Source organism: Fusarium tjaetaba (assembly GCF_013396195.1).
Source record: "Fusarium tjaetaba strain NRRL 66243 chromosome Unknown NRRL66243_c0000024, whole genome shotgun sequence".
Taxonomy (NCBI): Eukaryota; Fungi; Ascomycota; class Sordariomycetes; order Hypocreales; family Nectriaceae; genus Fusarium; species Fusarium tjaetaba.
This window is the reverse complement of record NW_023501220.1, coordinates 60,329-85,593: the sequence shown is the minus strand read 5'-3', so window position 1 is coordinate 85,593 and position 25,265 is coordinate 60,329. Positions and strand designations below refer to the sequence as shown.

The 25,265-nt window shown below is 49.4% G+C and overlaps 6 protein-coding genes across 6 annotated transcripts; all 6 read right to left on the bottom strand.

The window, feature by feature from the left end:
• Positions 1 to 792: 792 nt before the first annotated feature.
• FTJAE_1183 (ARO80-positive transcription regulator of ARO9 and ARO10) lies at positions 793 to 3,964 on the bottom strand (the record flags this gene model as incomplete). Its single annotated transcript, XM_037344814.1, has 3 exons — positions 793 to 2,989; positions 3,044 to 3,313; positions 3,375 to 3,964. 3 exons carry the CDS (start codon positions 3,962 to 3,964, stop codon positions 793 to 795), a joined length of 3,057 nt encoding a protein of 1,018 aa, XP_037211655.1.
• Positions 3,965 to 7,521: 3,557 nt separating this feature from the next.
• Positions 7,522 to 8,653, bottom strand: FTJAE_1182 (transcription initiation factor TFIID TFIIF subunit; the record flags this gene model as incomplete). Its single annotated transcript, XM_037344803.1, has 5 exons — positions 7,522 to 7,545; positions 7,611 to 7,696; positions 7,814 to 8,203; positions 8,275 to 8,423; positions 8,553 to 8,653. 5 exons carry the CDS (start codon positions 8,651 to 8,653, stop codon positions 7,522 to 7,524), a joined length of 750 nt encoding a protein of 249 aa, XP_037211654.1.
• Positions 8,654 to 11,052: 2,399 nt separating this feature from the next.
• Positions 11,053 to 11,933, bottom strand: FTJAE_1181 (spi1-GTP-binding protein; the record flags this gene model as incomplete). The annotated part of the gene is made up of 3 exons (XM_037344792.1): positions 11,053 to 11,147; positions 11,204 to 11,591; positions 11,673 to 11,933. 3 exons carry the CDS (start codon positions 11,931 to 11,933, stop codon positions 11,053 to 11,055), a joined length of 744 nt encoding a protein of 247 aa, XP_037211653.1.
• Positions 11,934 to 13,411: 1,478 nt separating this feature from the next.
• On the bottom strand, positions 13,412 to 15,439 carry FTJAE_1180 (uncharacterized protein; the record flags this gene model as incomplete). The annotated part of the gene is made up of 1 exon (XM_037344781.1): positions 13,412 to 15,439. The coding sequence occupies one exon, from the start codon at positions 15,437 to 15,439 to the stop codon at positions 13,412 to 13,414; it is 2,028 nt and encodes a 675-aa protein (XP_037211652.1).
• A 2,610-nt stretch (positions 15,440 to 18,049) lies between these two features.
• FTJAE_1179 (phosducin) lies at positions 18,050 to 18,973 on the bottom strand (the record flags this gene model as incomplete). The annotated part of the gene is made up of 2 exons (XM_037344769.1): positions 18,050 to 18,298; positions 18,350 to 18,973. 2 exons carry the CDS (start codon positions 18,971 to 18,973, stop codon positions 18,050 to 18,052), a joined length of 873 nt encoding a protein of 290 aa, XP_037211651.1.
• A 4,876-nt stretch (positions 18,974 to 23,849) lies between these two features.
• FTJAE_1178 (guanine nucleotide-binding subunit beta) lies at positions 23,850 to 25,265 on the bottom strand (the record flags this gene model as incomplete). The annotated part of the gene is made up of 5 exons (XM_037344758.1): positions 23,850 to 23,870; positions 23,930 to 24,049; positions 24,120 to 24,209; positions 24,265 to 24,983; positions 25,136 to 25,265. 5 exons carry the CDS (start codon positions 25,263 to 25,265, stop codon positions 23,850 to 23,852), a joined length of 1,080 nt encoding a protein of 359 aa, XP_037211650.1.

Below are 25,265 nucleotides of genomic sequence, written 5' to 3'. Positions count from 1 at the left end.
TCACACATACGAGCCTTGTTTGTCTTCTTTCTTCTTCTTGACACCTGTTGTTCGCTATTTACACCCGCACAGTCTGTCGGTTCTCTCGTCACGCGAGGATATTCATCAATGCAAAAGGGAGGGGAGGTGGGAGGTGGGAGGTTTGGATAGGCAGTGGAGGCTATTCTGATTTTATTAGGGACGGAGAGCAGGAGGTTAGTTGAAAATGGATCAGACCAGTGTAGAAAGAAACACGAACTATTTCAAGTCCCATCGTTATCCGACCATTCAAGGCAGCTGCTTGCTTCATTCAAACGTATCTCAGTCACAGGCGTGAATCATCACGGCGAGAGTTGTCTAGTCTTTCGACAGAAGTCTATTGGATCTTTTCAACTTTTTGTGCTACTTTTCTGTTTCTTAAGACTATCAAAATGCAATAACCCCAATCATTGCAGCCCTCGACTTCAATCAGAAGCCCATCCACATGTTCTTTTTAGTCTGTCGTTCAGCATGCAGAATTCCTCGTTTGATTTACGTCATTTGTTTCCTGATTTCTGCCACTCTGCATGAGAATCTCGCACCAAAGCCACAATAATCCTTGCATTTGGCTGATACTGTTGAGTTCCTGATCTCTGCTACGCCGTCGATGACTTCAATCTTCCATAGATATACTCTCAACATCAGAAGAGTGTAATAGAAGTTGGTTCAGATAGAGAAGACACCTCTGGCCAGTCGACTTGCAACCAGCAATGCGAGAAGTTATAAGCACAGATAATCTCTCAGCACACAAGAGTGAGGTAAGGCTTGACCCGACTAAGCGTGGCTTGTTGGTGGGCCAGAAGACGGATCCAGCCCGGGGAACTGAGAGGGATCCATGGCCATATACTCGAGAAGATCGAGACCACCAACATTGACACCCTCAGGCCCCATGGCAACGGAAGGATTCTCCACGTTTTGGAAGAAAGCTGGGCCAGGAGGCAGATACCACATCTCGTTGCCTTGGTGGTTCCAGTCTTCAAAGAGGCTGACATCCATATTGGCAACCGCATTGTCCACAACTGTGGGTGTAGATGGACCTAGCGAGCCCTGCCCAGGATAGGGAAAGTTCTGGGCCGATAAATCAAATGGCGTCGCTGAAATGTTGTTGGTCTCGTGAGTAGGAGCCTGAGCTGGTGCTGAATTGGGGTCGTCAGTATTGATATCAACACCCCTTTGTACAGGATGCTTACCGTTTCCGCTGAGCCCGTCTCGGAGTCTCTGAGCATGACCACCGACCCAGTTGGCATTACCGTCGCCGTTCGCAGCAACACTATCACCATTCTGGGTCTGGCCATCTGGAACGGGACTTTGCCCCCTGCCAGAAGCCTGCTGCATGGTGGGAGCCTGGATGAATCGGTTGCGGAGGCGGCTCGTCAGAGACTCGAGAAGGTCTGCAAAACGGATTCCCAGATGAACGTCGTCCACGACACAGTTTCTGAGCGCCTCGACAGTTGCGTCCATCAATTCGATGCTCATTCTGACGTCTGATCTCGGGGCGCCGAGCGCAAAGGTCTTGAGCAGGAACATGGCACCACTAATAATGCGGAAATATGTTCGCACGGGAGCATGCTTGAGATAATCGCCGGGTAAAAGACCCTCGACGACTGTGCGAAGGAGGTTCCGACTTCCCTCAACCACTTCACGGATATACTCCTGGTCGTGGGCAGTGAAGCCACCGAGTTGACCCAGAGGAAGCTTCCCATAATTGATCATCGTCTGGGGCGATAACTGAGGGTGACCATTCACAGCTGATGCTCCATGGTGTCCCGAGTTGGCTGTCGCTCCGGCTTGGTTGGTGCAGCGTTCGACAACGGCTTGAAGCGAAAGAGAGTTGATGTAGATGCGCACATATTGATACTCGATTGTCAGAATGTGTCTGATGAACTCGGGCAGACGGAACAGCTCGAATTCTCTCCACCAATCGCGGAGAAGAGGCTCAAACTCCTTGAGGATGCTTATGTACTTCCCGTTCTGGATGATCTGTGTGGTATACTTGCGTGAACGGAAAATCTTTTCGTTACCCATCTCCATAGCATTGCTGATGCCTGCCCAGCAATGAATAATTTGGTCATCCAGTTCTAGATCGGGGACATAGTTGAAGTGATTAGACAACGAAGAAGGGTTCGTTCCAGGAGTTGTTCCATCGACCGATGTAGGTCGAAATCGAGCCAGAGCTGGATCGCTTCTCCTGAGATGAGCTGGAGCCATGTTGGTCCAGCCGAGACGACCTGCTAGTTGTGTGGTATAGATAAGCAAGAGGCGCTTGATTCGGAAAGCTCTCTGCCGATAAGATTCTTCTTGATACTCAGGGCGAGTAATAGCGTCGTCTCTCAGTAGCTCATCGATATCATCAAAAACACCTAGCTCATATGCCAGCCCATTTGCAGTGCTGAGCAACATCCAACACATTCGGTCACTTCTCCAGGCCGGCTCGAGCCAGCTCTCAATCCTCTTGCCGCCGAAACCAGTACCCAAAGTCTTACTTGGGTCCTCATCGGCAGCTGTGATAGCTTGAAAGCTGGCTTCCATAGGAAGAACTAGTTCATCAGTAGCCTCAGTTGGCGGGAAGTGCAGGGCGCGAGGATGCCACTCAGTCAGAATCATCAACGACTCAATTGTTCCGAGGGTTCGCAAACTGCCCTTGCGTAGTCCGCGCCAAGGTGCCGTACTGCTTGTTTGAGACTCGTCAAAAATGGCACTGGTACTTGGCGGCACGCAAAAGCCACCGCCAAAGGCTTCTTGTCCCCACAAGCATCGCTCGATCATTCCCCGTAGATACATCCATAGTTGCTCGTGGATTGCATGTGATCGGCAGTGACCGCCGGTACCGGGCATTTGACGGTATCGCGAAGCGATCGTCAGAAGCGTAACGGTCAAAATAGGCTCTTCGTAAAGTAAAGTGACATGAGATGCAGGGTTACTGAAAGTGGGCGGCGATATAGGTGTAAGGGGAGACAGGTATTTGTAGTAACTGTTGAAAGAATTAGCAAACTAACTCTGACACAAAGCTTCAAGGTGGTCTTACTAGTCAATGTATTCGATAGCCTCGAGGGCTGTGAACCAACCAGCACGAACGAACCGGAAGCGTTGCCATGCCTTGATCGCTTCAGCATACCCAGGCTGTGAGCTAAGCTCGGGCCTTGAAAGCTCAGGGTCGATGGGCTGCTCCGCCTTTGGTGGTTTGGAAGTCGATCTGGGAACATAGCCATAAGGACCAGTATCCTCGGGTGGGGGTCGAGGGGGCGCAGGATGAGCAGATGAAGTGCTTTCTCTGCGTTGCCGGTCGACAGCGGGACTGTTTGGGAGTTAGCATTGCGCCTGGAAATGGTTGAGGGTCGAGTAGTTGTAGATCATACCTGTCCGTTGCAGCTTTATACAACAGGTCCAGTGCATCCTGGGGACCAAATACGCCTCGTCGCATAACCGTCTGAGCTTCGATGTTCTCAAGAGTCTGGTTGGCATCACCTTCTCCTCCCCACTCATCCCTCCCGCGACCAGATCTGCTACCATCAGGACGACGGAGCGGCTGGGACTGTCCTCGGGAACCTCCCGGAGTCAAGGGAACATTGCTGTAGGATCTGCGTTCGATGAATGAGGGAGGGCTCGCATTTCTATTAGTACGCTTGCGACCATTTCTCGTGATGTAATCGTCCTGATCACTTCCATCGTCATCCGTCTTGCGCTTGCGACGAGTAGCACTGAAATAGCAATCTTTGCTCTCGCGACGACAGCGCACACATGGAGGATCGTGGGGGTTATCGACACTACCGAGATCGCATCGCACTTTGCGCCGCCGACAAGGGATACAAGCTTGATATACGCGCTTGTGTTGAGGTGCTTGGTTTGCGTTTCCGCCAGGCGTCTGCTGTGCTGAACCTTGTGCGTTGTTGATCGATGCGGCGGGACTCGAGTCTGAGGCCCCAGAAGCCGGTTGATACGGGGCCATTATCAATGGCTGGGAGGAATTTGGATGAGGATTCTTTGATGTCGCTTGGCGATTAACGTTAGGATGCCGAGCTGGAATGGTGGTGCTGGGGCTCGATAAGACGCCCAGCGCAGGCGTCGACGACGACGTCGCCGTGCTTGATCGACTCGAAAGCGGGCGAGGCTCGGATTGACAGGCGATAAATAAAACGACAAGGCTGATAGAATATGATGTCGCGGTTCGGTTTGCGGCGGTTCGACGAGGGAAGACAAGAAAGCGTGGGCCGAAGAGAAGCGGACTGGGGGGGGATTGACGACCTTTTTGGAGTTCTTCTAGGCCGCTGGGTTCGGTGAGTAGCTTGTATATGTTAGGACCCAGGACGTTGGACACAAGGGTTTTGATTCGAGGGCCCTGTGCGTAAGGTGATTGTCCAGGCAGGTACGTACCCTTGTAGATAAAGACTCGACAGTGGAACTCGATGCGGGGGATGATCACTCGAAGCCAAAGACAAAGCAATCTCGGCCGGGAGAGGAAGAGGCCAGTGCAGAGCCAGTTCGATGGAGTCTGCAGCCTCAATTGGTCAGGACAAAACGTGCTCAACTAACAGAGACCTGGGGTAAAAGCTTTTCTTCTCATTCCCTGTTGAGGGGAAGGGAAGGGAAGGGAAGCGTTGAGACTGTACCTGAATAGTAAGTAGGTACCTAGGTACCTAGGTATTGTCCCCAGCGAATGAGACAGGCTGTGATGGCTGTTCTGGGGGTGAAGCAAAGATGTCGGTAAAGCTGGAACAGATGTGATAGGCTCAAAGGCTATCAAGGAAGGTCACGAGCGTTGTCGTTATTTTCTCTGTCATCTCTGTCCAACGACTAGGTAGTCAGCATTAACACCTTGATGTTAGAAATCAACATGGACATTGGAGGGTCAAAAGACTTGAGACTCTAGGTTTGGATGTAAAAATAAACTGATCAGAGAGCCTACCTTGCTGGACACTAACAGGTAGCTATCGTAGTAAATCTTGCACAGTAATTTTATCACTCGGGGTCAAAGTTTTACGTTTACTACCATCCTTTGGAGGCGCAGTACACACCAATTGTCAGGTGATGGATTGTCAATGTGATACCTTACGTATTGGAAATCAAGAGTAACTTTCTTCGACTTAACTTAGGAGATGACACAGTACACAGCATAGCCATTAGCCATTCCAATCGAGATCAGTCCGTTAGCTACAGTAGTCAGTCCAGATGCCAAGGAGGTTTACAGGAATGGCGTTCAGTCTTTCGCCTCCCATCTTCACCGTACATAACAATCACCTGCCTATTGTACTACAAGTCCCCAGCCTATTGAACATAGTAGCATCGCCTACAACATCGTCAGAATTTTCAATGACACGGTAGGCAAAAAGTCTAGAAAAAAAGAACAAAAGACCCCGGCTGGTCAAAAGTTCACGTTATCCCGAGACAGGCAAGTCGATAACCAAGACCAAGCTTTATTGGCCCACCCGGGATTTGATATCGTTTTCCTGCAAAACCGCTGCAGGCGATCGAGAAACCAGGGCCCAGGATCCAATCTTGTGCAGCCATCAGAGGAGCAAAAGAGCAACTCCCTGGGCCTAGCAACTAACTTCCCTCATGATCTTCCTCTAGGTAAACTTTGTATGTCTAGGGGCCTGTTTGGCATTGACTACTGAGACAACTACCTATGATCTCTTTCTAGCCTCCTTTCTTCACTTCTATTCGAAGCATCTCAATATCTTGATGGCTTCCAGAGACCCCAATTCCCTAAAAGCTACAATTATATTCACAATCTCGAACTTCAATATGCATCAGCACTTATCTAAAGCCCCCCTTCCGCCCCTCCCATATCTCCCACACAACCAATCATGAATCTGAGGCGCACGTCACGTTGACAACGCCTCCATCTTGACATGTTTTACATAACACAACGCGTCGGTCTATCAAAACCATCGCTCACTCGTCTCGTAAGAATTATCTAGAACAAGAAGGACACAATCGATCCCTGCAATGACAGCACCAACAATGGACGTGCAGCCTCGAGTTGCGCTATCCCTGCCTCTTATTGTGGATTGTTTTACGTCTTGGCTTTTTCCATGACGGTCGAAATCCTCCTCAACCCCGCAGAGACGACTGCTACCCCTACTTTCTTTCCATTTGTCAATGGCAGCTATCAACAACCGCCATGTCTCAGTGCTCACCCACACGCTTCTCGCTTGCATATGTAGGTATGTGTCGTGACTTTTTGGTCTGTAGCAACGCAATCTTGCATATAAATATCCGTCTCTGTTAGATTTCCGGGCCAGGGCCGGGGCCGGGAAACTACATGATCCCCTAACTCCGGACGGGAGCTCATGAATGTGGCTTACAAAACGCACAACTTGCAGTAGCTGTTCTGATATCTCTACCAAACGACGCCCTATTGCTTGCCATCGTGTAAACCACCAAAAGACCCCCCCCCCCTGCCACGATGCGTACGTAACAGCAACGCACTCAGGCGGAGAATTACTCCTCGCTTGCTTATCTTTGTCCTCCACTGTGTCCATCTCCCCGTCACTGCCGGGAACCCCGTGCAAACAGATCCCCGCTCACTTCCTGAACCAAAGTGTCACTGCTACTCAAGTCCCACAAGTGCCGATGCGGCTCACCAAGTCATCAACTAGAACTACGTCTCAGCCGGACCGGTAGTTGGGACATGTGAGGGATATTGCTTTGTAGTTGATCTGAAGGGGAGTGATGATGATGTGTTTCAATAGAAGTGGCATGTCGATATACAGCTGGTTGTTTAATATTAGGTCGAAGGACAGAGGTCCAGAACCATACCTTGAACACTCCCAACCAGGGCCTTGGCTCTTCATTGTTTGAACCCAGCGTTTGAAGAACGGCAGATGCTATAATACCATACCCCTCAAGCAGTCGTCGAACTACAACGAGATCCGCCTGGAACGCATTAGAGGCCGTCGCCTCATGATCCAACCTCAAGTCCGTGATCAGGTCCCAACATCCATGCCGCGATTTGCATCGAGAGGCACATCCTCGGGTATCCAGTCCGGGCAACATCCGTAATGACACGGCCCCTCGTTACATCCTCCGCCCACGAGAAGACGGCAAGATTCAGTGACCGACCCGATTGAAGTGATCGATCCGGTCCGCTGAGCTGACCGGTCGAAGCCGAGCCAAGCCTCGATTTTATTGGCTAGTTCTCTTTCGAGGTTCATCACCCGGGCCCGAAATCCGACTTCAATCCATCAACGGGGTTGTCAAAGCATCCTGTCATATCATTATATCTGGGAGATGATCAAGACAAACAAGATAGCATATGATACAAAACTTCAATGAGGTGATACTGCAGGCGGTTACTCCGTTGGAACACATGGTTAAAGAAAAAAAAAGTCAGATACATCTTTTTGGTTCCCTTTCCCTTTCTGGTCCGTCCCCTCCGTGCTCATTAACTCGTCATTTTCCTAAATCCAGATGCTTCAGCAACTCCCAAGCACAAACTATAGACCGATTTGTCGACGGAACAACATTAGAAGTATTAACGAACGGATACAACGACATGGACATCTAGCCGACAAGGCCCTTCTTGGACTATCGCCAAATCGACATGGTCAGTAATCATGAAAAGCACAGCAACGACTGCCAGGAAAACTTACAAGGTGTTCCCAAAGCTTCGACGTCAAGCCATCAGGCATAGTGTAGAGATCAATCGAGAACTCCCCGGCTTTACCCAAGTCATCCACTATTAGCCCACCATACACATCAATTTCATGGAAAAGACAAGGGTGGGTATGCAATCAAAACATCAAGGAAGGGTCAAGGGTAGGAGTGATGATACAGACTTGATGGGAGAACTCACCGTCAACATCACTTCTAATGTACGTGTCTGGCCCCTTGTTTTCGTTGATAATCTGAATCACGCGCAGCAGATCCTCTTCCTCAAGCTTCTCCAGGGATTCTGCAATCTTCTCGTAGTCGTACTTCTGGGAGCTCTTCTTGGTCGCAAGTCCCTTCTTCTTCCTGTGGTCGTCATCGGTGGGAAGAGGACCGGTTTCACGTAAGCGCTCCTGTAAGTTTTGTGAAGGGTTTTTGAAGACCACAGTGTGCGTCTGCTCATATCGTTCCTGCTGGAAGTTGAGGTCGTGAATGATGGGCGCTAGCTTGGTCTTCTCTGTGGTGTAACAGTCGATGCTAATCTCGAACTCGCCCCAGCCCTCGTTCTTACACGTGAAGGGTGCTTTCTGGAAGCCTGGTAGGTGGCGCAAAGTTGTTAATCATCATGCTCAGCCTCGCAATATCGGGAATTCGTCTCAAACATACTCTGAACGGGATTATCAAAAGTAGGGTGTAGATTATAGACGACCTTGGTGAAGACGTCTGCGGGGCGCTCGTTGCCATCCTCATCAAGCAAGAAGACCTTCAAGCTCCATTCTCGCATGGGGAACGCCTCCACGGGTGACGGCTTGTCGCTAGTAAAACAAGATTGTCAGTACCTGAAAGCATGTTGCTTGAATCGCTCCCAAAGCAGTTCTTGGTCGAGATGGCACGCGATTCAAGGAAAGCAGCCGAGACGTCGGTAAAGATTGGCGCAAACCTACATGACATGTTGCTCGGTGACAACTTTGATTTTTCGCTCCAACAAGTTAGCCTTGGTTCTAAGTGTCACTCTGACGGGTTGTCGTGAACGGCGCGGAGCCATGATGATGAGTTGTTGGAGTTTAGTGCGTAGGTGTTTGAGGATGTGGAAAGCAAGGTAGGCAATAAAAGTCACACGGTAACACAAAACTTCAAATGAATGGAGTGAATTTAAGACGCGCTGGCGCACAGTGTAGGCATGAACTGAGAATAGAGAATAGAGGAGAGACACAAAGGCGTGGTAGAGTGCGTGACAGAAATTGGTGGATAATGAGAATGAGGCTGCAACAACGCGCAGCAAACGGGCTCACGGGAGTGAAACAGCACAGAAGCAAACGTCAAGACGAGACCAATCAGTGCCTTGAGGGACACTACAGCTGCCAAATAGAAAGCATCATGGCAGCATGGGCGTCCATGGCCGGTGTTCTGTCTTTGGCTGTCCGACCTCAACGCGCGACGCTTGTCACCGTTTGTCACTGACACGGACACTGGCTAGCACTGGCAAAATGCAGATGCAGATGCAGACAGATCCAATACGAACAGAGCGCGACCAATCTTTGCAGAGCCTCACCGCGCGACACACTTGACCGTGAAGCGAAACAAAGCCAGCCATAACACAACCGTGGACAAACCAAGCACCCACAGACAAGAAAGAAAGTCAAAGCAGAGAGAGGCTGCGACTACAGCAACAGGCGAAAACGGCGAAGCAATGACATGAACGAATACAGCAGCCCAAGGGGGCCAAAATGATCCGAATACACGTCGTCGAAGGAGCAGGGCGATGCGGCTCGGGGAGAGGATTGGATTGGATCGGATTTTCAGACTCACCTCGACCAACATCTTTTCTCCGGGTCAATAAACAGCAATTGGAAGTAGCCAAACGTGGAGGGCAAATTTGGAAGATAAGTTCAAGACGGGAACAGCCAAGAAGATGAGCGTGGATACACAGGGACACACAAGTGATGAGGAAAGGATGTGATGCGTCGAGTCGGGTTACAAAGACGACCAGAGGCAAGGCAAGGCGAGGCAAGGCAAGGTACAGCAGTTGAAAATGAATTGAATGGATGGAACTGGAAACGAAACGGCGGCGGAAAACGGAGACACGCCAGCCTGTACCAGCCAAAGACAGCCCAGGAGACAGTTGGTTGCTGGTTGCTGGTTGGACGGGGCAAGGCACGTAAGGATATGAATGGGCCCCAGGGCAGGCGCAGTCAGTCAAGTCTACTAACGGACGGTACCTCAATCAAACAAAGAGAGCTGAGGCAGTGGAAGTGGTGAAAACTGACGATGAACAAGGCAGACGACACGATTTTGCTGAAATGAGCTCTGTACCCAGAGAATACGATTTGAGGAATGAAAGAGAAAAAAGAAGTCCGAGAGGAGGGCCTCAGAAGTAACATGCTGATCTATTATTATACCTAACATTGACGCGAACGACCAAGACGTGAATTGTTTTTGTCTCCTGCGCTTATAGGGGAAGGGCTCCAGGTTCCAGGGCACAGAATCGCTTGCTCCACAAAGTTACCGCTTTACTGGCCTGGCTTTGGCCTCCATGCTTTTTTCTCTTGGCTCGTCAGGTCTTGTCTCATTCCGTCCTTTGGGTTTCTCAATGACGCGAATATACAAGTATATACACCAACGGGAACAGATATCGTAGAAAAGGAGTATCTACGAAGTGGGAGCTCTATTCTGGATTGCCAACTCTGCTTGTAGACTGTGTAATCTGTCAGTAGGGGTATCTCGACAGTGGCCTGTTAAGCGTCCATAATATCCAACGAACAAAGGAACCCGGTTGGCCTCCAGATTCATGGCGCACACAACACCAAGGGCAGCTATACCAGATCCAACATAACTACACTCAAAAAGCACTACTCTTCATCATATCCAACTTGAGTCCTCATCCCTCAGGAGACTAGAGCAAACATGACGGTGAGACTCACCAGCCACAGCTACAGCCTCGACGCCGACATCAGCCACATCGACCGCCCACAAACTCATCAAATTCGACGAACAATGAGTTTGTACAGTAATAAACAAGATGTCTATGGAATTTTTTTTCTTTTACTTCTTTCAACAGGGTGCTATGTGATATGATGTTCCTATGATGCTAACTATCCATCCGTCCATCCATCCACCAATCCGCCCTGGGGCTGAACCGAGGCCGTTCACCTCAAAAATAAAAAAAAGTCCTTTCCGTCCTAGGAATCTCTATCTATCCATATCAAAAACAGACTCGGGATTTGGTGTTGTGGCGTGGGTGAAGTGCGCGCGTATGTGTGACGGGACCAAGCGTCCTCAGTAGGATAAGGAGCCTGCTTGCTGTTGTGGCATGCTGTATGGGAGTGTTGGAGTGGACTTGCTTCTGCAAACCGCGGAGCTACGAATGAGTGGGAGCCCCTGGCGACATACAGATCCATCTCCGAAGGGGCAGGGGAGGGGAAGGGTTCGTATGAGATAGGCTGCTTAGGAAGCGGGAGCCTCGGCATCCTGAGCCTTGTTGAAGATCTCCTCGTTCTCCTTCTGGGCCTTCATGAAGGAGTCCTTGAAGTTGTTGGCGTCTATAAATAAGTTAGCGATTGCCTTCACTCGGAGTTCGTTGACCGGTGGGACATACTCTCAGCGTTGGCAAATCGGATGGCCAGAGTAACAGCCTCGGGCTCACCCTCGCTGACATCGGCGGCAGCGTTCCACACCCAGCTTCGGTCGGAGCCAACGTTGGGGGAGAGCTTCATCTCGGGGACGATGTAGTGGTTGGCGCAGACCTTGAGGGTCTTGTCGCGACGCATGACCAGTCGGGTCTTGCCGTTCTCCTTGTGCTTGAGCAGACGAACGTCGCCAGTGCCACGCTCCTTCCACTCGCTGCTCTCCTTGACGAACTTGAAAAGCTTAGCGCGCATCTTGAAGGTCTGCTCCTCGGCCTCCTCGTTGGTCTTGGTGTCAACCTTCTCGGTCAGCTTGATGACGGGCTCGAAGTGGACATCCTCGGACTCGGGAGCCTCCTCCTATTTAAGCATTACGGTTAGCCTCACACGTTTCGCGGGGATACGGTTCCAGCATGCCACTGCTGAGACATGTGAACGTACCTCGTCACCCTTAGCAGCCTCAGCAGCCTCTCGCTGGGCCTTGGCACTGCCAGAGTTGTCACCGCGCTCCTCTTCCTCCTTCTTCTCCTTCTTAGCACCACCGCCGAACATGGAGAAGACGGACGAAGATGTGACAGGCTTCTCGGCCTCAGCAGGCTTGGTCTCCTCAGGCTTGGTCTCCTCGGGCTTGGTCTCCTCAACCTTGGTCTCCTCAACCTTGGTCTCCTCAACCTTGGGCTCGGTGGGCTCGGAAGCAGACATCTTGATAGTTTGCGTGTTCGGTTGAGAATGTAAACTCAAAGTTCTGTTGCCCCTCAGACGTCAGCAACTTTTTTTTGCATATCCAGGATCCCAGTCCCGCAGGCATGCTTTTACCCCTCCTCAGGTAAGGAGGGGCTCAGGACCTTTATTGCCCCAAGCGTCTCATGGGGAGGGACAAAGTGACAAAAGCCGGACAGAGGAAAGCGTGCGGTCAGACTTACCAGATAAGCGAAATGTAATTAGGAAGATGCTTCCGGGAGAGCAAGGGACGGCGTTGAAAGTTTATGCTGTGGTGTTGATGGATGTATGGAAAGGAGATGGTGGAAGTGGGTTGCGGTCAAGGTCTGGTGATTTGTTTTCCCTTGGGCTTAGTTACCTTAGGTTGTCTGCCCGTCAGGCTGCCGTCCCGCCACCCTAATAAGGTACTCGTACTGTAGAAAAAAACTGAACTGCCCCTCCTTTTCCCCTGGGCTCCGTGCTGATAACTACTGCAAGAACTTCTGAGGCAGAAATCAACAATGCTACCTTGTGATTGGGGACCACTTTGAGCTCTGACGAAGTACTTCCCAGGTCATTATTAGCTGCAGAGATACTTACCAGGCCTTCAAGCAAGCAATCGGGCAGGGATTTGCAAGATTACCTGTGGAGTAACTCATTGGGTGGGCTACAGGAGGAAAGAAAACTCAGGAGCTCGATCCTAAGTGACAAAAAGACTTTGATAACTTGATATAAATCAGCATAAGTTTAGGATACCCTTTGTAGGGTTTATTTTAATGCCCTGTATTGAGATCTGTTGTTTTCTTGCTCCCTTTGGTTGTTCGTTATGAACCACGGTCAAACAATATGTCGTGAATGTTAGAGGTTCGGAATATGAGGGCATATTAGGTTTAGACCAATTTGTATGCATTGCTCATGGGGAATCTTACCGTCTGCTCGAACCTGTATTCAGAGCTTCACCTTTGCACCAGATATCTAGTCCTGAAGCCACTCCACAATTCCACGATAGTTTTATTTGTTTAGTTCCGTTGCCAGGAGACTGACTGCAGTGCTCATTTCCACCGCCAGGTGATACGATTCATGAGTTGAGATGAAGTAAATTAATTTATTCTTTACTATAGTTGGTCTCCTTTTTGTTCTCATCTTACAGGCAACTCACTACGCCAGCAAAGAATCACTTTTGCCCAAATAGAAGACACTGAAAGCTGCTGGAAGGGGTTCGTCGATACCGTTGACTATCATAGAAATCGAAGTGAGGAAAAAGCAACCAGAAGAGAAAAAAGACGTCTACAGATGGTATGAGACCCATGAACTCCAAATCCACCACCAGCCCAAATAAACCCATACCTTAGCATTGCCAACCCAAGTCCATCCTGACATATAAGTCCTCGTCCAACGATAATGATGAGAGGGGAAATAACATGGAAAAGGAGAAAAAAACCTTGCGCCATAACACACAAACCAGTGTCCTTTTTCTTCCACTATACCCTCTGTCCTTCTCCAGTGTCCCGGCGGTTCTTTGAGGACCAAGCACGGAAGAATTGCTCGAAAGAAGACGCCTTAATGGTCTTGTTGTTTGTCATTCGAAGCTTCCTGTCGTTTGCAAGTTTCTTGGCCATGAACTGCTTGGCCGCACATTGGTAGCGAGTATATTCTTTCTCTCCTGCAGTGTACTTGATCCACCAGAGCCTAGCTTGGATCTGAGCATTCAGCAACTCCAACTTTGCTTGTTGTTGCATCGCTTGCGTGTCAGGCATGTACAGCTTGACGTCGCCCACAACAACCTCCAGTTGCCTCGAGATGCCCTCAGTGGCCATTTTGGCACGGCCTCTGATATCGGCCTTGATCCAGCTCAAAGATCGGTGGGCCTTTTGGAATCTGTGTTCCAAGTTCTTGAAGACGCTGTCAGACGTATTCATGAAGTTGTCCGATGCTGTTTCTAAGGAGCGTTTGGCTTCCCCAAGACATCGCTCTGCCTCTTGAGCAGCAGCGGGGACAAGATCTGGGAAGTTTTGTGCAAATGCCCATGTCGAGTCCAAAGCCTCTGAGATAAGTCCCTTCTGGAATGTGATACGAAGGACTTTGTGAACCTTGGGTCGACAAGTAGTGAAAATGTCAATCTTGATTGTTCCATGGGCTTCCTCCCTGGGGATCTTGAGAAGAATGCCTTCGTCGACAGATGAGGTACCAAACCCAACGGATTGATCACCTCGCTTGGCGTCGAACTTGAGACAGTCACGATCAAGCCATAGTTTCTTTGCACTTCGAGGCATCTGGATTAAAAAGCCACCTCGCTGTCTGGTGACAGTCACCTCGGGCTGCTTGGCACCCCAGAGCCACTCATCGGGTCGGAGATTCTCAAGAGGCACAAGACCTGTAATTCCCGCTGATGTTGAAAGAACTGGCACTGTTGGCAATGAAGTATGACTTGAAGTCAACAGAGTGGGGTGAGTTGTGACAGCGGAGGTGGCTGCGGGTATGTGGGGTACGACTTCTTTCGATTGTGGAGTGTAGTAGGTGTGGATCAACAACATCAAGACAAGGGCGAGTACCGAAGGGAAGATAGATTGGGCGAAATCGATCATTGCCTCCCGGGGACGGATCGTCTGGGGCTGGACTTCATTCAACCATTTGTTGAATCGCGCTCGCTGGCTCTCTGCCTGCTCTTGGACATCATCGGGAGATGGCTTCTGGCTGTCTTCAGTCATGCTAGCGTCGGGGCTGGGGATCGATGGGGTTTTGAGACTTTGTTGAGTATACTCAAGAGAGCTTCGAGATCTAGCTTCATCCTCTGACTCAGATTCAGGCTCAGCTTTGGCATCAGTCTCGGGCTCGGGCTCGGGCTCTTCTTCTGCCTCGATTTCTGCCTCAACCTCTGGAAGAGGGCCATTTTTGACGACTGAGGCCCAGCTTTGCTCTGCTCGTGGAGTTTCGTTTATGTCCATAGATTCAGACACAGACATAACATGTGGCTCATGTACAGACTGTAAAACAGGAGACTCGTTCTCATCGGCCAGAGATTCGTCGTCGCATGTCTGCTCAGTGCCGGCGAGGCTATGGACGTCTTCGGGGTAGTGTACGTCGAGGGAGCCGACAGACTCGCTGATAGACTCAGTGTAGTTTCCATCCTGAGACTCGGTATCGGTGCCCGAGATTAGTTCATAAGTGGACTCGGACAAGCCAGTGTCCTCAGTGGTGGTAGTGATACGCATGATGTCTGGATTACTGGACGATATCCAGTTGGCCAGATGCCGATTGCCTTGAGGGCGAGGAAATCGTAGAGTAGGCTCAGAAGTAGACAAAGAACTTCGATTCGACGATATTGTGCTCGGACCAGGCGTTGCCGGTGTTGTCGGACGGGAGAAGGGGCTCGAGGCTCGGCGCTGGGGATCTGTTGTAAGCGAAAAGGTCGAGGACGATGACGGTGGGGACTGGCGAGTCGATCGGTGTTCAGTATCACGATGGACGGCAGAAGGAGTGGATGGAGTATCAGGATCCTGCTGTTCCATAACGATGCGAAGATACAGTAAAACCAGGTTCTATCCCATCAGAAGCTTCATAGCAAAGAAGCAACCTGCGAAGGATAATACGATGAGGCGTCAGGTGAAGTCGGATTGCGAGGGGCAAGTGAGAGTGAGGTGGGAGGATAAGGTGAGGGGTGGCGGAAGGCCGGATAATGGGGAAGGGGGGTCTGCGTAGGACTGTGATGGCGGGGGAAGCCTGGAGGAATATTGTGGAAGAATAGATGTGAATGTATTCTTGTTTCGTGTTTGTGGAAAGGCTGGGTTGAGGAGAGAAAGGAAGAGAACTAACAGGCGAAGACGGAGTCACTGACCTCAACGCAGTCTGGAAGTATCGTTGTTCCAGGTTGCTCCGGGTCCGTGAGGTCCAATGTTGGCGAAGGTGTATAGACTGACTGAGCTTGGCCTGCTTCGCTGCCTGGGGCTGTCTGTCTATGTGCCAAAGAGCAAGGCAGCCGAAAAGAGGTGGGGATTTGGCTATTGCGTGCACTTTACGTGGCAGAGGTTGGTCAAATAGAGAGCCAGCGTGTTGCTGAGGTCAAAAACTCAAATCCAAAGGTTCCTGTTTTGTTGTGCTGTTGCGATGAATTGTGTCGCTGGGGCTGACTATGTATGATGATGGCGCACAGTCTGGGGTTCGGGTTGTGAGGATAAGCTCGGGCTTCGAAGCTGATAAGATGACACTGTATGCCCTTTTCTGGTGTCAGAAGAATGGGCTCTTTTGGATAGCTGCGTAGCTGAAAGAGTTGAAAGCAGGTCGTGTTGCTGGACAGGAGAAGATGGAAGAGAAGGAGAAGAAGAAGATGGATGGATAAGGCAGACGAGATAGATATTCACTCCCTCACGCAGGTGGCCCAGCTGTGGATCGCTTTGAGCTTGAGCTTACATGACAGATGCTTTGAATTACGGCGTTGCCCTGAACCTAAAATACGTACTCTCCTTCTCATAGGGGTCTATAAACTTCAGCTCCAGCCCTTTATTTCTTTGTACAGAAGCAATGAAGCTATTTGAATCATCTATTCACCACCTCTCAAGGTTGTTGTGATGTGTTTGATGTCTTTCCCGTCCTCGTTGTCGTCACTTAAACTGGGGTCCTTGCTAGCACCAAAGGAGGATCCATGCATTTCACGCCCATTTAGATAGGGAGACAGCTCCAGGGGGGGATATGCCCAAGTCGACCTGGGAAATTTCAAGCTTTTGTTAACTTTCAAGTGTGCAAAAGTGAGAATATTTCGTCGAGTCGCATACCTTGTACCACTTGTCAGCCTTTTTCATCCTCTTTGTTTTCGACTTCCTGGTGACACGTCTCTGGCTGGATATTCAGTTTCCTATATCCCCAAGGCAACTTAACTTAGGTACCTACGTACGGGCTTATCGCTTTGCATTGCACTATCGAACCCTGCAACCCCCACCATGAACCGTCGTGACCTCTTAGCGCAACTGCGGGGTACGATACTTCTGTTTCGGGCTGAAATAGCCCACTCATTAGACCTCGTGAGCAAACCTCCCGTCTCATCTGTTGTGCTGTCAGGTCAGTTTCGAGATAGACTTAACCGCCGAACCCGATTTCTTTTCTTCTACTTCGGTACTACTAGTATTTATGGGTGAGATAAGACTCACAGAAGAGTCATTTCACGAGCTTGTTAATTACACCATTCTCACCGCCCTGGTTCACTCACATTGTTCAGCTATTTTACTTTACTTACACGATGCCCAAGACCAACAATAGCCAGCCAACAGACGCCATAAGATGCAGCCCCATGTCAGAATATTATTCTCATACGTATACGATATTCGTAGCATGACGTAAGATGCATTTGGTCGGACCAATCGTCCTATTGTAACCCTTTCTGTGGAAAGAATGGCACCCCTAGTTGGATAATCTGCTCACGCAGGCGTCACAACACCAGAACGCAATACATCAGCCTTATCCAAAAGTGCCATCTCCATTAGAATAAATCTGATGGAGAATAGGAATCAGAGCCCAACGTTTGTGTAAATTGACGTTTTGTTTTAGGATATGGACAAGGGCTTGCTGTCCCGTCCCTTAACTATTCCTGGCTTACCATGCTCCCATATATCATCCAATCCTCGGCACACCAGACTGAAAGAGCTGCCTCACTTATAGCAGCATTTCGAAATTCAAGAGAGGTAGTATAAATGATAAATTTCATGGGAATTCAATCGCTTTCTCCCATAAGGATTAACCTATCCCAAGTACCCCAATGTCTACATGTCCACATAAAGGTAGGAGGGTATCTCTATCTGTGTTGCAAAAGCCCAAATTCTATCCAAAAGCTCCAATATCATTGCATTATGCTCGTGCACTCTTCTCTCAGCTAAGTCAGCTAGGTCCAGTATTCTAGCTCATCCTCCTGCTGCATTCATATTCCTACGAAGAAACGTGATGCCAGTATAACATAAGAAATTTTGAGCGTGTCTTCCTCTCCGAGGTAGACCTGACGCCGTGGTTGGGTATCGTAATCAGAGACATCAACTTGGAGTTGTGTCCATGGGAATAATATAATGATTGTGTGTCGTAGACGTGGCCGCATTAAGGTGGTAAAGGTAATAATAAAGATGACATGACCCAGCACATTATAGAATAGTGTGTTTTTGTAGTAGTTGCTTTAACGATGAGGTACCAAAAGTCTCATCGTCAGGGATCATCTCAATTAGGCCTGTCAAGTTGGCGAACAGATCACCTTGGTTTCGATATCCGAGCATAGCGGGCACGGCAGCGTTGTCAAATTCGATCTCCTCGTAGTGGACCTTGACGAAGTGCACCTCGGGGTTGGTCTTGACAATGGGCATGAGTGCTGACTCGATAGTAGCAGAGACCTCACACTGGACGAGTTAGCAAGATGTTGGTTTAAGGACCGGTGGATCAAAGCATACCTCATGATCATACACAAACACGACAACAGTTGTTTCCCTTCCAACCTTCTCAATGGCGTCGAGGTATCCGAGGGCATCGACCTCATCTAGTCGGCCATAGATGCGTACACTGGGACTTGTTCGTCGATTTCTGACAGATCGGCTGGCCTCGCTCTCAAGCTCACGTCGTCGGCTCTCGCGCCACTCAGCAAGGAAGGCCTCCTCGTCGGCATCACTTGCGCTCTTCGCATCGTCATCGCTGCTCTCGGTATCGCTCTTGACGGGAGTGGGAGCTTCAATGCCGAAGATGCTGTTGCGGGCAGTGCGGACTCGGTGTCGCCACTTGTTCTTACGGGCAGCCTCGTAGTTCCGCGCATCGGCAATGACTCCCTTGACGCCAGTAGCGCGGCCGCTGTCGAAAGAGACAGGAGGGAGCTTAATCTCAGAGGCGCCAGCGCCGGTGAGGCGATCAACAGTAGGCATGCGCATTGCGTTATCGATCTGGGCGTTACGGAAAACGTCTTCTTCGGAAAGATCTTGGTGGTTCTTGAGATCGGGATCGTCACGGTCCTCAGGGTGGAGAGTTTCGCGATACGTATTCTTGGCGACCAGGTCGTTAAACTCTTCTTGAGCGGCAGTTGACATGACGGGCAGATTTGGAGGGAGGGGGGCAGGTTTAATATGTATGTGTCTCGCAAAAAAGTGTAGAGGTGAAGATGGTCAATGCCAGAGCAGCCAGGGCCGAACTTGGAAACACAAGTGTTGTATCGTTCTGGAAGATGTGGAGAAGGGGTTAAGGCACACAAAGGCGAAATCCGAGTTAGAGAAGACCACGCAAACAGGGAGTTTATCGATACAGGCAAGGATATCGCCAGGAACAGGGCGGTGAGATGAGCGAAAAGCTTGGATCCAAGGGTCAAATTGTCAAAAGGTGACGAGGCAATCCAAGTCCAAGGGGATGGGATCCTCTTTTTCCGAGCTTGGTTTGTTTCAGAATTCGAGTCTTTGGTGAAGGAATGTTTAAGGAGACATGCAATCGACAAGAAACAATAGAGGGACGCGGTCGAGCCACCTGATGATCTGTCCTGGAAACGGTGCAGAGGGCGCAAGACTCGGGCGGAGCAGGGATTGAGCGCTCGTTGCAGCCCGCCGAAATAGAAACGCCTTCACTCAGTTCGAATGGATATGGAAATGAGTATGACATTTCGGGCAGTTGGTGGATCGCGCACCAATCAGATTGTGGAATAGTAAGCTGAGTCTGGTGATGCTAATACCGACCATAACCTTAAGATATGCCTTAGAGCAGCCTCTAGAATTATATTAATGCAGATCTCTTGATAGCCACCTCCTCGATCAAGATAGACTCGGTAGAGCACATTCCCCAATGGGTTCTCTGAACGCCCATCAAGATTTCCTTTCATCATTGGGTCTCGAGGTCTTCTGATGCGACGACAATAAGACACAATGGCCACAGAATGGCTCTTCAAATGCAAGCCACGCAAGTAGTCAGGGGTGGGATAGCTCCAGATTAAGCAAGGGTCCAGGGTTCACAACGGCTTTTTCTTCACTTGGGGCAAAAGGCTACGTCCTCTGTGTTATTAATCGGCATGGCCGGATATGGATGCTACAGATGGATGGCAAATTGTCGATGATGTTGCATTCCGTTCCGGGACGGGTCACCTGGCCCGAGGAGTTAATGGGACTAAATTGCTGAAGAAGTTGCTGAAATGAGATTTGATGCGGCAAAGTCGCACCAGTGAGTGCCAGCAGTCAGATGGATGGGCTGTTCAGTTGCATTCAGGGGCAAATGCGACGAAAGGTAACGTACCAGTCAGTTTATGGCATGTGGGAGAGGAATGCGTGCGTTGCTTTGGTTGTTTTGACAATACGGTCTGATGGTAAATCAAGACGTGAAGAGACCACTCATGGTTGAGTCACCAGATCATGATCGTATCAAAACTTGACCTCATCTGATCTGAGCTTGAAGCGCATCAAACAAAGCGCCCAAGGCAACGGAACATCCATCCACATCCACGCTCAGTCACATCAAGCTCTGCGACAGTCCAGAAACGGACTCGGCAATGCCACGGGTTCCTGACATGAAGTTACAGGGTCCAACACCCAATCAATCTTAGATCTTCAGCCAATCATAAGCAGATACTGTAATCCACTCTGCCAGGTACGACATGGGTTTCATCTCCAGGCTGAGCAAAAGCCAACGCCAACATCAAAGATACTCGGAGAATTCCTTTCATCACAACATCATTCGCAAGCATTATCGAAATCAAGTCAAGCTCATCACGAGTTCCTGCCTCTTAGAGATCCGTGCACTGCCTCTCTTGTTACCTATGTACTCACTCCCCAACGTCGTAGCATAAGCATGACCCGGCTTCTTCATCTCCAGGTCCAATTGAGGCTATAGGGCCGCTAGCGTATTCCGCAGTTGTTTCACGATCTCGTTTCAAGCCAGGACATGGATCCAATTGGATAACTACGGTCAAGGAAATAACAGAAGCCGAGGATGGCGGCACGCGACTCTTGCTTCGACATGACGACTACGATCGTGGCGTCAACACGGAACGTCAAGGCAGGCGGTGACAAAGCTTGGACTTGTAAATAACGGTCAGGCTCTTTGTCTGCTTCAGTTGTGAATCACAACCTGAAGATGAATGAATGCATTGTTGTTTGTGTTGCCAAAACAATGCAAAGAGTCATAGCAACCAACAGCGGTGATTCCTCGCCTGATACTTTATGCCAAAGCATTGTTTACATCTCGAAGTGACTTTCGAATCTTGAAAGTCATTCATGCCTCGATCTTCGACAGTACGAATCTTGTGCTTGGACGCGTTGGTCTGACAGCTCAGATCGGTCAACCTCACTGACCCAGGCGTTGCAAGTCGCTGTTGTAAAATAAGCAAAAGTATTGATCCAGGTCCCCTTCTCTCAGCTCCTGATGGTCTTCTAGCGCGTTTCCAATCCTTCTAATGCACATCATCACAAGCAATGACCATACTACTCTTATTTCCCCAGACCCAGCCTCGTCAATAACATCATGGCATGGCCAAGGCTGACTGACTCATGCGAGGCACAATCAATGGCAGTTTGCTATCAGAACCTTATGCCATCGCTAGTTTATTCATATTATAGCTCGGCATTGGCTGCAGCTGTCACGAGAACTTCATATGTCATAAATTACAAGGTGTGTGCTGGCGGAGTCCTCTACACGGTCAAAGCCGTTGGATAATCTATGCTTCGGCTTCCCCGAAGCCTTCTAGAACGATAACCGTCTTACTCAGGGCCCTGTTTCTGATTGCACTTTGATCAATAGGTTTTAGCATTGATCAGTTCCTGACACATGTCACAACTATTATGCCCCGAATTGCAACAGTTCAGCTTCACTATACTGTTAGTCTCGCCCGTACCGCCAACAAGCCATGGCATAGTGTCGAATGCATTCATGGCATGCCTTCTTCCAAGTTCACCAACAGTGTATCACGGCGACCACGAGAACCCTCGGGCCATTGTAAGACACGGGCTTTGTGATACCATCCTTTGACAACACATCTCGTCTATATCCCGTGACGCATCGTCCTACGTGAAGTATCTATCTTGGTTGTCGTGTTCTTTTTCCTGGTTCTGAGTACGTCATGGCTGATTTCATCGTCTACTTGACCTTGTTTGTGCTCTCGTCAAGCATTGTGCTGGGATGGTCCCAGTCCTACTTGACTAAGGTATCGTAACTGGTGAAAGAGAAACAAGTGGCTCCTTCATTGCCGTGGATTTCGACAGACTGGCTATACTATCTGATCAATGTCCGCAAGTTTTTTCAGCTCCGTTATTCGTGTTCTTCGGTAGGTATATATGACAAGATTTGTGAAAGTCCATGTGTGTGTCTCCAACTTGGTTCTGTTATCTGAGAATAGCATCATCTTTCCACATGCGGGAACCATTTTCGCAGTCTTCCCTGAATTCCTAAGACTTTCCCAGTTTTATACCTGAAACGGTGGAAGTACTGATAGTCAACGAGTGCGCACCGTCCTTCACGTTATCTCAACCCTCACCAAACTGGATTGTCAAGGCACTTGGAGGAGACAGTAACACAATGACAAGAGCCATTCTCTGTGATATACTAAGTATTCTTTAACCTAATTCCCCGAGACGGACTTAACATGTGCTACCGGTCACCGAGACGAGCACCAAGCATCATTCGTTAGTAACAATGTGCCTATGACAGACAACGGGACCCTAGTTGCATCATTCATCCAATATCTTATGGAGTTCATTTAACGGGAGTCATCATCTAATGCCACAAACTCGTAGATCCCCAGTCTCGCTGTATCATCAGAAACCTGTAGGTAAAGCTCACTTGTCCCTTATATCATAAATCAATTTCCACACATTATGTCAAGCCTCCGGACAAGAAAAACGGGATAAGTGTGGAACGTTGACGTGCAACTTTATTGGAATGCCTATTTCGTCCCTTCTACAGCACCTATGTATCATCTATAGTAGCCGCATTACTTAACACACACGTCCGACAGCAAATACACCATGCGACTGGGGACACTTGTCTACTTTTTTAGTGATCGTGTTCACTAAGCTCTCTTAGCCAAAGCCTGCCCATTGGTTATGACTGTCGGAAACAACAGTGACGAGACAGCAATAGCGATACCGGCAGGTGTGCCATCAATATACCGTTGTCAGAACTTGCCATAACCCCGCTGGAAACCCTTTGCCATACAGATTCGATAAACAGTTTATTTGAATGTTCCTTGCTCGTCGAGACCAGTGATCCAGTCGGAGCTTTCAAGTTCGTGCTCAGCACCGAGACTCAGGCCTGAAATTGGCACGGCAATGGGAACATTGGCAAAGATTCGCGGTGGCAGGAGAAAAGGCGTATAGTTTTGGAACATCATGATGTATTATCTCGAGGTCTGAAATTTTTGCTCGGTATAGCCGTCAACTCCCATGGATTCCCCTCATATAAAATCGTCCCCCACGGCATTGCAGATCTTGGCTCCTTGAATTATTCGTTTGCAGTAGAAACGGCCCGGAACCGAAAGACATGTGCCGTCGAGTCGATACGCATACAAAGGGCAACTGAACAGAGGAAACCCATCCAATAATACAACCACCCATTACTAACAGCCCGCGTTGTGTCAGAAAAGGGGAACTATGGTGCAGAGAATTTTGCAGGTGCGAGAAAAAACAGGAAACGGGGAAAACAATAAATAGGGAATAATGAAAAGGAGGTATCGCATCAGCCAGTGTATTTTCTTCCCCAAGTCCACCACGAATAATCGAGTCCGGCTGGGGAAAGTCGTCGGTAGGGGTATGTGTTAAAGGTAAGGTGCGGTTCATCACGTCGTCCTGCATTCGCTAGTAGTCGCGATCAAGGTAGGCGTCCTTGGATTTCGGATTCGATGGGCAATATAATCGTTCGAACACAGATGGTATAGTCGCCGCGGCACGTACTGGCATTTGTGTATCCAGACAAAAGGTTCATAGTCGCAAAGAACAATTAGTAGGCCCAGATTTTAAGCTATTGTTGTTAGTCAATATGCTCTTGGTGTACGATCTTATTCGTTGACAGAAACTTACCAGAGAATCCCAAGATCCTGTGCACAAGCTTGTGCCATCGTTGCTTACACCCAAGCAGCTGACACGGTTCTCGTGGCCAACGAGAGAGCCAACCTTCTCGCCTCGAGTAATATCCCAAACCTAATAGATTTGTTAGCTCACGAGTTCCAGAGAAGATGAGCTTGTAATCACAAGCACAAGTATGCCTTACCTTGCACTCAAAGTCATCGTAACCAGCGAAAAGAAGGCGACCCGATACAGATGTAGCCACCGAGGTGATACCACAGAGAATGGACTCGGACTGCCAATTGCGTTAGTCGAAGTCAAAGAACCAATCTGCAAAAATCCACACTTACTCCGTAGAGGTTAAGTTCGCGATCAGCGCGGATATCGAAGAGACGGCAAGTAGCATCATCAGATCCGGTCACGAAAGAGTGTCCGTCAGGGAAGAATTGGATGGCGTTGATATCGGACTCATGGCCAGCAAAGGTCTGGACGGCCTTTCCAGCGCGAATATCCCAAAGCTTGGCGAAAGCATCACAAGCACCAGAGATGAAGGTGTTTTGGTTGGTAGGGTTAAGGCTGATGCTCATCACATCACCAAGATGGTCAGCAAACTCAGTAACCTTCTGGCCCGTCTCAATATCCCACTTCATACAGGTCATGTCACCAGAAGATGTTAGGATGCTGCGGTCATTGATGAATCGACAGCAAGAAAGATAACCAGCGTGACCAGAGAGCTCACGGGCAACACGGGTAGGGCCATCGCGTTGCTGGTTCAAGTTGTAAATGGAGCAGATGTTATCGAGACCACCGCAAGCCACGAAGTTACCACTGGGAGCATAGGCGCAAGTCATAACCCAGGAGGAGCGCAGGGGAATGGCGTGGACCTTGTTGGTGGTATAGGCGTCCCAAATGATGAGCTTGCCATCTTGAGAAGCAGAAACCAGGTGCCTCCTGTCGGTCGACCAGTGCATGGCGTAAATCTTAGCCAAGTGACCCTTCAGTGTTCGCTTGGCTTTCATAAGCTGGTTCTTAGGAATAGGCTCATGAGCCTGTTGTGCGACAGCGCGAACTAAACAATTGAGAGGGACCAAGTTAGCATTGATTCATAGATAAGAATGATATGCCGGCAAGACGCGTGTCGATAAATATCATTGTTGATAGTCATCGTTGTTTCGTTTCCCAGCGGATTTCGGGACCACTAGGCAATCGGGAAGCACGTACGAGTTGTGTCGGCGAGATCATCCTTCTTCCTCTTAATTCGGTCCTTCAGAGTTTCGGCTTCGCGACGAGCCTGCTGAATTCGCGACTGCATAGCCTCGGGGGAGACATCGTTGTTGCCTTGGGAGTTCAT